This window comes from Theropithecus gelada, chromosome 9 (assembly GCF_003255815.1).
Source record: "Theropithecus gelada isolate Dixy chromosome 9, Tgel_1.0, whole genome shotgun sequence".
Lineage (NCBI taxonomy): Eukaryota > Metazoa > Chordata > Mammalia > Primates > Cercopithecidae > Theropithecus > Theropithecus gelada.
The window spans coordinates 29766565-29782065 of record NC_037677.1 but is presented as its reverse complement, the minus strand read 5'-3'; the positions used below and the strand labels follow the sequence as shown (position 1 = coordinate 29782065).

The window sequence follows — 15501 nt, the reverse complement described above, 5'->3', positions numbered from 1 at the left end:
AGCCTCCCAAAATGCTGGGATTACAGGCATGAGCCACCGTGTCTGGCATAATGCCATATTTAGGTGGCTAACAATACAAATCCAGTTTTCTATGGTTTAGCCTGAGTAATAAGAAAATATCTGGGAGATGCTTAACAAAATGTAAATGTTTTTTTAAAAGCAAAAGTTTGTAAAGTATGTTTTGGAACTTGCCCTATAAAACGTGGTATGCTATCATGTCCTGCTGGTAAGTGTGTAAACTGATACAGGCTGAGAGCATTAGTGCACAGTTTCTACTCAGAAATTGTTTCTGAGCAAAGAATTGCAGTTGTTCACAAAAATATAGCCTCTAGTATCAAATTAAAATTTTAACTATTCAGGAATAGTTTATGGTAGGCACAAATTGTCCATTAAATATTATATACAGTCAATAACATGGAAAGATATTTATTATGTAATGCTGAAATCAAGTTATATGCATATATGGACACACACATATATACACACATGCACACTTGTATGTTTGAAGACATGTGCAGGCTTGCAGAGAAATATTCTGGAAGGATATTCATTAAGGTGATAACTCTGAGCCCTGCATCCAGGACAGAATAATATTTTAATTGTTTTATTATTTCCTTTTTAATGATTTATTTTTTATATTTTAAAAAAGTATTTTAATTTAATAATTTTTAAAGCCCTTCAAGTTATTTACTTATGTGAATTTTTTTTTTTTGAGATGGAGTCTTGCTCTGTCACCCAGGTTGGGGTGCAGTGACATGATCTTGGCTCACTGCAACCTCCATTCCCCGGGTTTAAGCAATTCTCCTGCCTCAGCCTCCCAAGTAGCTGTGATTACAGGCATTCACCACCACGCCCGGCTAATTTTTGTATTTTTAGTAGAAACAAGGTTTCACCATGTTGGCCAGACTGGTCTCAAACTCCTGACCTTGTGATCCGCCCGACTCAGTCTCCCAAAGTGCTGGGATTACAGGTGTGAGCCACCACACCTGGCCAATGTTTTTAATTAGAATGAGGTCATGCTTACTTTACTGTAAGGATTTTTTTTTTTTATTTATACAATGAAATTCATCACTTAATGACTTTTTGAACTGGACCATGTTAAGTCCATATTCTTCAGGTGTTGCTTATTTATAAAATAAAGAACATGATTTCTCTCTTATTACTTTGTCCTGAGCATTAGTGGCTATCTATCAAACATGATTTTTAGCAAAATCCTGGCAAGAATTTGTTGTCCTATATGAAAGACATTGTTTTTCAATTATTTTATGAAATTCAGGTATTTTTCTTAGTCTTACACTAAAGTAGGCCACACCCTTAGAAGGAATTTATTCTAAATATATATTTTAACAACTACTTAAAGCAGAGAGTCTTCTACTTTATCTAGAATTTGCTTTTGTGAGTTATGAAAACCTTTTATAAAAATGTAATTCAAAAATAAAGGAAAAAAGAAGCCATTGGATTCTAAAAGTGTCAGAGCACAACTCATCTACAGTTGTTGATAGATTACTTCTGAAATATGAGTTTCTATCTCATTTTAGTGCTTGATTCTTAACTGGTTGTTTGTATGTTTAAGGAATATATCACAAAACTGGAAATCTAATTTTAGTATAGTTTTTACTGTCTCGATTTCTTTTCTTAATATAGTTTTGTTGATTGTGGATTATTTACAATGTTAGTTAAATTATGTAATCAGTGTAAATATATGCAATCATGCAATTTAATTAGGGAAAGTTATTTAGGAAAGTAATGTCAGGATTCAGACGTTCATAGCATTTTAGAAATTCTTGGGTACTTATTTCAAAACTGCTAGTTGGATGAATAGTAGTTGATATCCAAATTTAAATGTTTTATTCCCAAAAAAGTGAAAGAGATCTTGCTAAATTCAGTGGAGTGAAATAGTATTGAAAGTATGACTCAGGCCGTGCATGGGGGCTCATGCCTGTAATCCCAGTACTTTGGGAGGCTGAGGCCAGCGGATCACCTGAGGTCGGGAGTTCGAGACCAGCCTGACCAACATGGAGAAACCCCCAACTCCACTAAAAATACAAAATTAGTCGGGCGTGGTAGCACATGCCTGTAATCCCAGCTACTTGGGAGGCTGAGGTAGGAGAATTGCTTCAACCTGGGAGGCGGAGGTTGCAGTGAGCTAAGATCCTGCCGTTGCACTCTAGCCTGGGCAACAAGACTGATACTCTGTCTCAAAAAAAAAAAAAAAAGTATGATTCAGTTTGTGAATATCCAATATTTGTTAAATTTATACTGATGTTGAAATTTCTATTTCTCATCATTTTCCCTTTTTTTTGGCTTAAAGTTCTACCATTTTGAGGAAAGAGGCTAAATGAAAAGTGATTTTTTTTTAACTCAAAATCATACGTTTACCTAGAGAAACAAGATTTTCATATCAAAATATTTCACCCCAATACTAGCTTGAATTAATTAGAATGGGAACTGGGTAAGTTGATGATAATGGTATGATTTATCTGATTTAAATCATATGCAATTTATAAAACACAATCAGACAGAGGTACATCTATTGGCTGTTGTCTGTGGTCATTGAGTAAGTCAGCCTGGGCTCAACATTGCACCATTACGGATTTCGACCCCATAAACTGAATATAGTGTTATGACAATATGGAATGAGATTGAGTCTATCAGACATCTGAAAGCCTGAATTTAATAGAAGGCCCTCAGTGATTTGGACTCTAGACATTTGCAGATCATCTCTCACACTGAGTACCATTAAGACAATTGATTACATCTGGCCTCTTCTGCCTCAGTCATTTCATATTTTCCATAGTGAGGCTATTGGCCATGATTGGTCCTTGTTTACAGAATTTTCCATCTCCCCTGGTAGGCGAACTCAAACTTTTCATGTGGTGGGACTTAGCTGTTAGTTTGGAGCCCTCATTATAAAATTAGCTAAATATAGGAAACAAGAGCAGTGTGAGATGACTAAAGGTGAATAGCAGTGTGAAAGTGTTTTACCAAGTGGTTTTAGTTGATTGTTGTGCTCTGGAACCACTAAGCTATCATAATACATGAATTTTCACAAATTATTATCATGCATCATAATATCATGTATTATCATAATACATGAATTTCACAAATAGAAAACTTGAAAATGAATGTAGAATGTTTAATATATGACCCCAAATAGCCTAAAGTACACAAACAAGATACTTAGCTAAACCGTAGAATAGGAGACTTTTATAGGTGGGAAGGACCATATGGCTATAAAGCTGCACCCTCTCATTTTACCAATGGTGGGAGGTTACATCCTAAACATTTTATGTGGTTTCTGGGTTTACGATGCAATGTTCTTTGTGAAAAATCACAAGAATCTTATTACAAAATAGATTTTCAGATTTAATTAAATGCTCTTTTTCTATTCATAGATTATCTGTGGATTATGGCTCCTGTGGAAAGAAGCCTATTCCTTAAATAAATCACACAGATTTTATATGAAAATTCAGTGGACACTCTGAGTTCTTTGATCATTTTCCTTTTATTATAAGATAAGAGGTTATCATCATCACAGTATAACAAATGCTGAAATCGTCTTGAATTTTTCTTTTAAATTCCTACTAGATAGTTAATAGAAAACTCTCAATTAATGCAAAGATTAATTGTTTTAAAGTACTTCTCAAATATTTCAAGATATAATAGGAAACAATAACCAATATTACTGTGCTATTACTTTCTGCTCTGGTTTTATCTTAACAACATTTCATTTCCTTCTATTAACAGAATCAACATGATGGGATATCCTATTTCTTATTTGCTTTTCCATGCTGAATTGTTTACAGATTTTTGCTGTTTTAAATAGCACACTTGGCCTAGATTATTTTTTCTCCTTTGATTGTTTTCTTGTGTTATATCACTAGGCTTTGTGACAGATTGCTAAACTGATCCTCTGAATGATTAATCAGAGGCAGATTAGACAGGAATTAAGACCCAGCCTCACGACTCCGCTCTGGCTGCCTCCTGGAACCATCACAGTACCTCTCACATACGTCAATTCCCTCATATGTAAAATGGGATAACAATTCATGCCAAGCCCAAGCAAATTACTAACCCTAAATGAGGGTTATTGTTATCATTATTAACCTATCATTAGAAGCAATGTGTAAAACAGCTTTGTTTTATAACTATTAATACAGTTTTATTCTATTTATTTTTAATACTTTAGTAAAGATGTAGCAATATCTTAGAGTTGTCTTAAATTTTATTAATGATGGCTCATTAGGCTTGGCATGCTTTTTATTTTCCATAGGATAATATATAATCATTACACATAAAATTACAATGTCTCTTTACTCTTTTATGTAATAGTAAAATCATAAACCATTACAATTTAAAAGTGTAAATTAGTTAAGTATGTATTTTTGTTTTATTTATTTATTTATTTATTTATTTATTTATTTATTTATTTTTGAAATGGAATCTCACTCTGTATCCATGACTGGAGTCTGGTGGTGCGATCTCGGTTCACTGCAACCTCTGCCTCCCAGGTTCAAGGGATTCTCCTGCCTCAGCCTCCCAAGTAGCTGGGATTACAGACACATGCCACCTCACCCAGCTAAGTTTCGTATTTTAATAGAGACTGGCTTTCACCATGTTGGCCAGGCTGGTCTCAAACTCCTGACCTCAGGTGATCCACCCACCTCGGCCTCCCAAAGTGCTGGGATTACAGGCATGAGCCACAGTGCCTGGCCAAGTGTGTATTTTGGATTGAGTGCCTGCTTAATTGTATTTTCCCATTCTGTTTCGTTTTATATATATATGTATTTTTAAATTGCCAAATGTTTTTCACCAAAACAATACCCTACAATAACCCAAATGCCTGCAATGACTTCAAAGGCAGAGAAGGGTAAGGACAGAGAATAGGGAATGTGCAGGGCACTTGCATCTTGGTCATAGGCCTGCATGGTTCTAATTATCTGCTGCCTCAGAGATTGAACCCTTATGCCTCGAACTTCCAGGGTCATTCTCTGCTCATTTTCTAGTTTTAACTTAAAATTGTTCTTTTTTTCATCTAGTTCATAGCCTTCACCCTCACTGGGCCATGCCCACATTCTCCAAAGACATGTGTTGTATTTCTTACTGATTTCATTAACCACAAAGAACAGAGATGATGAACTGCAATCATAAGTGTAGCTAAACATTACCCAACTGGCCAGTGAGCTATTGTGGGGTTAAGATCATCTTGGTTAACTAGAAGCTTTTACAGGTTGTTTCCCATTGTATTCTTTTTTTTTTTTTCTACCGTTTTCTCTGACTACTCGGAAACATGATTACATTCTTTTTTTTTTTGAGATCACTTCTTGCTGTCACCCAGGCTGGAAGGTTGGAATGCAGTAGTGCCATCACGGCTCACTGCAGCCTTGGCCTCCTGGGCTCAAGCGATCCCCCAACCTCAGCCTCCCAAGTAGCTGGGACTGCAGGCACACACCACCATACCCAAATGTTTTTCACTAAAATTTACTAAATTTTGCAGTTATAGTGGAGATGGGGTTTTGCTGTGTTACCCAGGCAGGTCTCCATCTCCTGGTCTCAATCAATCTGCTTGCTTCAACCTCCCAAAGTGCTGGGATTAAAGGCATAAGCCACTGCACTCAGTCTAAAATCTTAATAAGTTAGACAAGAGGTTTCATACATAAACTGTTAAGACACCATCTCAGATCAGTTGTTAACCTGGTTAATCATTCATTTGTTGATTTTTTTTTTTTTTTTTTTTGAGACAGAGTCTCACTCTGTTACCCAGGCTGGAGTGCAATGGCACAGTCTTGGCTCACTGCAACCTCTGCCTTCCATGTTCGAGTAATTCTCCTGCCTCAGCCTCCCAAGTAGCTGGGATTACAGGCATATGCTACTATGCCCGGCTAATTTTTTGTATTTTTAGTAGAGACAGGGTTTCACCATGTTAGCCAGCCTGGTCTTGAGCTCCCGACCTCAGGTGATCCACCCACCTCGGCTCCCAAAATGCTGGGATTACAGGCGTAACCCACCGCACCAGGCCTCATTGAATTTTTATTTAAAAACTTTGGATACCTATTATATGCCAATGTCCATGCTTGTATTGATGGGACAAAAAATATAAATAAGCTAGAGTCTCTATTTTGAGACATCTCTGTATCCGTGGTCCTCAAGACTACCCCAGCTTTGGAGATTTGCTGGTGGGATTCACAAGACTCATCGTATAGTCATGCTCGTGGTTATGATTTATTACAGCAAAAGGAGACAAAGCAAAATTGGTACAGGGAAAAGGCACATGGGGCAATCAATGTCCAGGGAAACCAGGGCCAAGTTTCCAAGAGTCCTTTCCACACACATGGTATGCATTTTAAGTTTTCAGCAATGAATTGTTATAACACGTTCACAGTGTGAAATATCGTCTATCCCAGAAGTTCGTTAAAAACTCCGTCCCAAGGTCTTACTGTGGGCTGGTCATGTAAGCTACCTTTTGTCTAGCATGTAGCAAAATTCCAGACTCCCAGAAGGAAAAAGGTGTTCAGCATAAATCCTACTGTTTGCCCGGTTTAGGCACTGTGAGCCAGTTTTAGCAGTTAGGGAATGATGGGAACGCTCCCTAAATCTAAATTTCCAGATGCCAGCCATGGGCCAGCCTTGCAAATAGCACTTTCTAAGGATAGCAGTCTCATGCCTGCTGTGTTAACTCTCCTCTGCACAGTCTCACATTCCAGTGGTGGTAGACATAAGAGTGTTGAAGGAGTCAGGCAAAGGAGTTACTGGATTATAGAGGAAAACTCAATTAACTCAGCCTGGGGGATTCGAGGCAAGTTCATTTGAACAGACAATATTGAGCTGAATCTTGAAGGAGTTATCAGTTTTCCCAAAGTCTTGGGGTAAGGTAAAGGCTTTCATCCATGCAACAGTAACCATATTCATTGTAGGTAAAGAGATTATTAAATTCTGTGTGGTGGGAGCATAGGCATGATGGGGAGAAGGAGGAGATAGGAAAGTAGCTGGAACAAAAGGATGGAGTGTCTTGTAGTTGAGTGGATATAAGGAGTCACTCGAGGCTTGTCAGAAAAGTGAAGTGAAAAATTTGAAAGGTGCTTCTGGTAGCAAGTGGAGAAAAGATTGGAAAAGGAAGAATTTGACAACATAACACTAGATAGGGCTGGGCATGGTGGTTCACTTCTATAATCCCAGCACTTTGGGAGGCCAAGGTGGGAGAATTGCTTGGGGCCAAGAGTTTAAGATCAGCCTGGGCAACAAAATGAGACCCCCCATCTCTACAAAAAATAAAATTAAAAATTAGCCAGGCATGGAGGCCCATGCCTGTAATCACAGCATTTTTGGAAGGTTGAGGCTGAGGGATCACTCAAGGCCAGGGGTTTGAGGCCAACCTGGGCTACAAAGCAAGACCCCATATCTACAAAAAATAAAATTAAAAATTAGCTGGGCATGGTGGTGTGCACCTGTAATTCTAGCTACTCAGGAGGCTGAGGTGGGAAGATCACTTGAGCCCAGGGATTTGAGGCTATAGTGAGCTATGATCATGCCATTGCACTTAAAGCCCAGGTGACAGAGCAAGACTCTGTCTCTAAAACAAACAAATAAACAAACAGGCGAGGAAGCCAGGAGACAAAAGATGATGGAAATGTGACCTGAGGCACCTGTATTAGTCCATTTTCACCATGCTAATAAAGACTTACCTGAAATGGGATAATTTATACAGGAAAAGGGGGTTTAATGGACTTACAGTTCCATGTGGCTGGGGAGGCCTCACAATCAGGGGGAAGGCGAGGAGGAGCAAGTCACATCTTACATGGTGGGCAGCAGGCAGAGAGAGGTTGTGCAGGGAAACTCCCCTTACAGAACCATCAGCTCTTGTGAGACTTATTCACTATCACTAGAACAGCACGGGAAAGACCCGCCCCCATGATTCAATGATCTCCCACTCAGACCCTCCCACAACACATGGGAATTCAAGATGACATTTGGGTGGGGACACAGTCAAGCCATATCAGCACCTATGGTGGGAATAGAATATGAGGCAAACTTCAACCTAGGAGACACAAAAGTCTTCCTCAGAGCTTTAATAAAATAGGGTGTCTGGGTCCCATTCAACTCCTTAGTATCTCTGGACCAAGCATGCTGAAAACTTTATCTTCTGTAGCTACCTTAGTCTGTAATGCTGCCAGTTAAAACTTCAAAGCTGGGGTAGTCCAGTTTATTGACATACCTAAGGATATAGCTATTTTCTATAGAATTTTATCTTTGGTTCTGCAGTGAATTGAGATGCAAAGACATATGGCAGTCTGTCTCAGCCAAATATTTTCATCTAGTCCCAGATGCATCTATCCAGCCAATCTGCTTTCAGTGAACACTCTGAATGTTTCAGAGGATTCACAGTAGTGATTTGCTTCACTTGAAAAGTGCAGGTCAAAGTGTTTGTCAAAAGGTGCAGTAAAGATGGATCCTAATGACGTAAGATGCATGTCAATTTATGCAGTTACTTTTTGGTGGTTTCACATGTATTACGTGTGTGCTTTGTATGTAAAACTCAAAAAATGTTCAGATGTTTTCAGCAAATAACTGTCAGTTAAATGCAAGATATTTTAATAAAATCATTAGTATAATACAGAAGTATACCCTTCCAAGCACCGCTTCCTTCCCTTTTGCTTTTATGTTATATTATAGTATATGATGACAAAAGAGAGACCTGCAAGGTTTGCAAAGTATAATATGAGGATACACATGAATTTCCTGTTCTACTTTCAGATTAACTGAACACTGTGGTGTTTCCTAATAATGTTTATTGGAAAAACAATGAAGAACTCTCTATTATAATAGTTTATCTGCTATTAAAATCAAATAAAATATCTTAAGAATGTGTTAAGGTCAATTGTATTTACAGAAATGTGTTTTCAAAGCTTCCTCTTCTTATATTCCAATGGGAATCAAGAGGTGCGTTTAGTGTTTCCATGAGCTGTGTGATTAATGACTATAGCCAAATATGTTGGGGCAAATGTTCATTGAAGGTTTTTCCATAAGTGTTTACTTAACATACAGTAGACAGGAAACAAACAATCTGTTCAGCCAGACTATTCAAAGATCCCTCCTATTGCTTTTGTTTTTACTACAGCTGGAAAGGGAAAAAGTATGTCACATATATTCCTTCATCTTGCTTCTGAGTAATTTGTTTTGGTGCTGATTTAAAGAGTAATTTAAAATATTTTGTATGAGTTTGAAAGTCTGTGAAATGCATAGGAGTAATTTACAATATAGATAATGAAGCTGTGATTTTTCCAATTATCCTGTCTTTATTCTGTAAAACATCCATTTTGACTTGTTTTATCTTCTCTAAAAATCATTTAGAAGTGGGATCAAAATCTAACTCAGTTTCATACTTTTCAGTCTTGATGAGCCATGTACTACCGAATTATGAACACATAATAGGATTTCCTCTATGCACGACCAGGTAGCCTTGTTTATTCATGACATAACCAGAGAGAAAGAATTAGGTTTAAAATGCCAACCAAAAGAAGCAACCAAATGGATATTCATGGATGCCAGGCCCTAAAACTCACAAATGTTCTCATTAGAAAACCCCTCAGGTTTTTCCTGAGATCCTGTTTACTCTTTGCAAACACAATTAGAGCAAGCAAGTGATCTGTTTTCCAAGTTTGAGGTAGCAAATTCTAGGAGGCACAGAGATGGAGGTTTGTCAACATTTGACTGTAATAGCTGTCAGTGGTGACAGCAAGGGAGAGATACAAAATCATAAAATGCTGCTAAACAATGGGATAAAAAATCAAACCTCAGCTGTCTAGAGACCAAACCTTGTAAGTGCTAGAGTAAGGATATATGCTTGTCTCCTACCTGTCTGCTAAATTTACTGTTTCCTAATAATCTTACTAAAGGATGAGCTTGAATGTTCACTACAAAAACAAGAGTTTGACACATTCATCAGACTTCTCAAATTTCAACTTAAGTGGGAAATGGAGACTTCATCGTTTCTAAGTTTTGGAGTTCCTTTTCATTTGTTCTCTAGAGAAGGAAGGCAGGAACTAAAATAGGAAAGCAAATCTGAGGAAGCTGAGAAGTAGAATCCCATGCAGAAGGCTCCCCAGTGTTAGGCATTCCATTTACTTTCTGTTCTGTGCCAGGATCCCAGAAGCTAATTTAAAAGGGGAGGGAGGGTGCTAATGGCTATTCCAGAAAGTTCTGTTTTGTCCTATGTTATAAATATCTAAAAAATGGTAAAAAATAATATCAAGGAGGAAGAAGTAACACTTATTTAAAAGAAACCAAGAGCTGCTTTGAAATTCTGTTTTGAAGATTTTAATGAAGACAAATCCTTTGATGTAGGTGTTTCTTTTTTCTGATTTACATTTTGGAAGACTGATATGCCTCTGGTTGACACCATTCCCTTAGTGTGTATGTTTTTAAAATACCATTTTTTATCTGGAATCGTTTAATCTATTCTCTGCATGATGTTTGCTACCATTTCTTATCTAGGTTGACATTCCAACACGGATCTTGCATGGGTTTTCAGCAGTTCCTATGTGACTCTTTGTGTTTGCATAGCTACGTCGGGGGTGTAACTTGCTAAGAGCTACTATAGCAAGTGCAAGGAAAATGCAGGTATCTGACATTGACCTAAGTGTTGTGCTAGGAGGTCTTATCTGGTTGTCATAAAGTTTTATTGCTTACCTGGATTATAAACTGCCTCATATATTTTTGGTAATTAAGCAGGATATAGAAATAAAGCAAGTAAAATTGCTTTGTGCAGCTTTGCCTAAAACCATAGGTCTTAGAGCCTGACACATTCTCCAGAAAAGCTATCTGCTTTTGCAGGCAGGATATTTTCATTCCCATTTAAAATATAGGGTAACAAAAGCACTGAGACTTTTTAGAATTATGCTGGATCATACAACCAGCAAATCTACTGGAAAGAATTCCAGCCCAAGAGTCCTGGATTCTTCCTTGCACAGTAGTTTTTTCACTACTTAATTTTGCCTGGTCCGATGATGCTTGTTCCAGAAAGACTGTCAACAATTCATTCATCCACTCATTCAGTCAGTCAATAAACACATTTTGAGTACTATCCAATGGCTAGTAGGGACAACAGTATTACAAAAAGAGATATTTTCTACAGTGATGATGACAATACTGCTTAGATGTGCTTATTACACATTGTGTGGAGGGCAGGAGGGTGTCCACACTCAGCCCTTTATGTACATGAATTTTTTTTAAAGCCTACAGCAATTCAATAAAATGAACACAATGCTACATTTCTCTTGCTCTTGGGTTTCTCCCTGTGGAGTTTTGGCTACTTTGGTCTCTGTGGTCCTTTTGAGCTCTAACATTCTAGGAGTTCAAGGAAAGGTCTAGATGGCAGACATCATGGTAGTGTTTCTCTCTGGGTTCTATGCACCAAAATGTCAGACAATAAGAGATCTTTTAAGTTTACTGTGAAACCAAATAATATCCTCTCTGTCTAGAAGAATTAGTAGCACCTTTCTGAGTTGAAAAGTTTAGGTAATTATGCCTGTGATTGGTAGTGGTAACCTTAAGTTAGTTATTAGAGTTCTAAGTAGTTGAATCATTGTATTATAAGCTGTATTAAATACATTTTGGTTTCTTAGAATGTTATTGTACCAAGGGGAACATAATGGCTATAATTAAATTTCTTCTCCCTTTTTGAATCCATATCTTGCCAGTTCCAAAACCCGTCCATTCATATCTTTTAGTAATAGTTGGGGAGAAGAAGGCTGTTCTTGTTCAGAAACTGAATTTCCAATACTTGTGGCACGCCTTCCCCTACTGACCTACCGAAATGAAAGACGGGGAGTAATGATTAAATCTCATTTTTTCCTCCTGGAGTAGCAGGATAAGCTGGGTCAGCAAGGCCAGTCCCTGCAGACAGCTTTAAAATGCCTTTGTGATTTGATCTCCTTGCCTTCCCATCCATTTCTATAAGTGCCCATCACTGTCATCCTTTAGACCCTGACAAGATTTCAAGGTGAGAACGGTGCAAATGAACAAAAGTGCAGTGATGACTCCTGAGGGTCTTACTTATTAAATGGGTCAGGCAATGAACCAAGACTGGCTTGTAAGCTACAAGGGAGTTTCGCCCATTTACATGAAGACGATCTCATGTATTATTTAACCCGTTCATATACATTGGTGTCTCTTTGCTGTCCAGCGTAATGCAAGTGAAATAAATATAAGCTTACAAGTTAATGAGGTCTGATTTTTATTTTCAAAATAATCTGACAGTCACTTGGTTTCATCTCTTTGGATTCTAGCTTGCTTTTTCAGAACAGCTAGAGAATGTTTATGAAGTGTGCATGTGGAGGGGGCGAGGGAAGGGAATAAAAATGCATTGCTTCAGGGCAGCACATCTGTTTTTAAAAACTCTGAAAGATCTGCCCATTAACCACTGTCACAACTCCTGGTGTTTCCTGCAATTGCATTCCAATCAGAGATGTTCGTACCAGCTCAAGATGTCACAAGTAAACAGATTTAACCCTTATACGTTAGTTTCCTATTCTCGTGCCTCACAGAATTATTTTTTCTTCTCGAGCCGGCAGCACGTTCGTGTATGGTACACATAATGAGTGGTAACACATTTTCTTTCTTTTTCAAACAGATTGGCAGTATGGATTTGCTCAGGCCTTCCCTCACACAGAGGAGGAGGTGGAAATCGATTCCCATGCATACAGCCACAGGTGGAAAAGAAACTTGGACTTTCTCAAGGCGGTAGACACGAACCGAGCAAGCGTCAGCCAAGACTCTCCTGAGCCCAGAAGCTTCACAGACCTGCTACTGGACGATGGGCAGGACAACAACACCCAGATTGAGGTAGATAAATAGTCTCAGTAACTGAAATGGATTGGTGAATATATTTCATGTAGGTGCCCAACTTTTATTACATAAGTTGTCCCTTCATCTCAATCTAGAACTTGATGACAGTGAGTAGTGCGGCAAGAATACTGTGCCTGCTCTCAAGGAATTCATTGTGTAAGAGCATCTTTATTTATTTATTTGTTTTTGAGACGAAGTCTCACTCTGTCACACAGACTGGAGTGCAGTGGCACGATCTCAGCTCACTGCAACCTCTGCTTCCTGGGTTCAAGCAATTCTTCTGCCTCAGCCTCCTAAGTAGCTGGGACTACAGGCACGTGCCACCACGCTCAGCTATTTTTTGTATTTTTAGTAGAGATGGCATTTCACCACGTTGGCCAGGCTGGTCTGGAACTCCTGACCTTAGGTGATCCACCCACGAAGGCCTCCCAAAGCTCTGGGATTACAGGCATGAGCCACCTCTCTTGGCCCTGTGTAAGAGCATCTAAGTGCCATAAGCAAATCATCCCAGTGCCATGTGATATGTACAATGAAAGTATGCAGGCTGTAGTGTGGCATGAAGGAGAGTGTGAGGAAACTGCTTGGGATTGAGAGTTGGGGTGCTGCCAAAGAGGCTTAGCCTAGAACTGGGCATTTAGGTGGGGCTTGACAGATTGAGAGGAGTTCACCTAATTGATGACCTGTTGATGGGAAGAGGGAGGGGCATGCCAGGCAGAGTCAATTTCCTCTGCAGCGGCTGAGGTGTAGAATGACATCTCCAGGACTGTCTCATAGGGTGGCCGCTGGTTCCAGTTTGCTCGTGGCCAAGAGGTTTTCTGGAACGTAGGACGGCTTCCAGTGTTAAATACGGAAGAGTTCTGGACAAACTGGAATGATGGGTCTCTCTGACTGAGTTATTCTTTATTATGGTTGCAGCTATGAAGTGGAGGGAGGAGAATGGTCAGAGAACAGTTTGCAAAGTACAGACATGTGCAGAGGGTGCATTTTAGGCACATTTGAAGGTTGCTCGAAGGCCTCAAAGGTGGTGTTACATTTCTCAAGTTTCTGTAGGCCTTAGCACTGCAAATCACAAAATACGACCTTGTTTGTAAACTAGGTACAACAGAAACAAGCAAGTAAACTGGTAAAAAGCGAAGACCACCCAACTGAGAACAAGCAGAGGTGATTTATCCAGTTTGCTCGGGCACGGCTTCGGCTGCCATCACTTGTTTTCAGCAGAGATATGAAGGCAGGTTGGGGAGTGGGAAGGCTTTTAGTGAAAAATAGAAGGTTCAGATGCACTCTGATTGGAGGTTGTTGGCATGGCAAACCTGGAGGTGAGCTAATTAGAAACAGCATGTTTGTTTGTTTGTTTTGAGACTGAGTTTCGCTCTATCGCCCAGGCTGGAGTGCAGTGGCATGATCTCAGCTTACTGCAACCTCTGCCTCCTGCATTCAAGCCATTCTCCTACCTTAGCCTCCTGAGTAGCTGGGGTTACAGGTGTGCACCACCACACCCGGCTAATTTTTGTATTTTTAGTACAGACAGGGTTTCACCATGTTGGCCAGGCTGGTCTTGAACTCCTGACCTCAAGTGATCCACCTGCCTCGCCCTCCTAAAGTGCTTGGATTAAAGGCGTGAGCCACCGCACCCGGCAAGAAACAGCATCTTATGTTACTAGTTTGAGGAACATCTTTGGCTTTTAATGGTTGGTCCTGAGAGAGATATGAAGACAAAGAAATAGAGAAGCTCTCAGTTACTAAGGAAGTCCTGACCTTTCCGGGCTCACTACTGCCAAGGCTGTGTTGTGGCTTCCTGAACTGGCTGCTGGAGAGGTTGCATCAGTGTTCTATTGTCACGTATGGTCTGCTCATTGTCTGCTGGTACATTCCCTCTCAACCTGAAGTTTCAGTTCCTACATTCTCTGAGCTGACAGGCCTATGATTTTTAAGAACCAGGTAGCATCCTTTTTACTGCACCACAGTCCCTGAAATACTCATTATTTAAGGAAAAACTCAGCTTCCTGAAGCAGATACTACCTAGTCCTGCAAATAGTATCAAGGCATCATTTTGTTCCCTCACATTGAGAGAAATCTTCAGAAGATCTGAAGCCTAGGCTGTGGGGATTCAGTATATTGGAAAAAGACAGCAATTTCTCGAACCCCGCTCCGTGGCATTAGCTATTATGCAGCTATGGTGTTCGCAGGCTGCCCCAGCCAGGTCCCTTACCAGGCAATGGTGGACGTGTCAGGAGCAGAAGTCTTCTTATGTCTCTAAGAGGATATTCTGACTCCTGCAGAGTGACCTGCTATTTTGGCAATGATGATGTCATAGCAACTTGGGGTAGGCAACATAATTGCCACTCTTTAGCTGGGGTGTAGTGTCAAGAAAGGAGAACTGAATAGAAGCAGAGGCGTATACTCTCTGCCCAGAACTAGGACTCGATGGATATTGAAAGGGAACAACACATCACTATTCGGCTAAAAGCCCAGACTTTACCATGACGAAATGCACAAAATCTGCACCAGTACCCCCTAAGTAGGTAAAGATTTTAAAATTTTTTTTAAAAAGAAAGAGGAGAACACAGATTCCAAGAACTCTGTGATCTCTCCTGTGGGGTGCTGAATTTTCTTAAACACAGATTGTGAGAACTCCGTGATCTCTCTCGTGGAGTGCTG

The 15501-nt window shown here is 39.5% G+C and overlaps 1 protein-coding gene across 2 annotated transcripts in view; it reads left to right on the top strand.

The window, feature by feature from the left end:
• PLXDC2 (plexin domain containing 2) overlaps window positions 1–15501 on the top strand; it is a 463014-nt gene that overhangs the window by 173900 nt on the left and 273613 nt on the right. For both annotated transcript variants that reach the window (XM_025396216.1, XM_025396218.1), the window contains exon 2: window positions 12629–12840. In XM_025396216.1, coding sequence (XP_025252001.1) covers window positions 12629–12840 — 212 coding nt within the window. The remainder of the gene's footprint in view (window positions 1–12628; window positions 12841–15501) is intronic.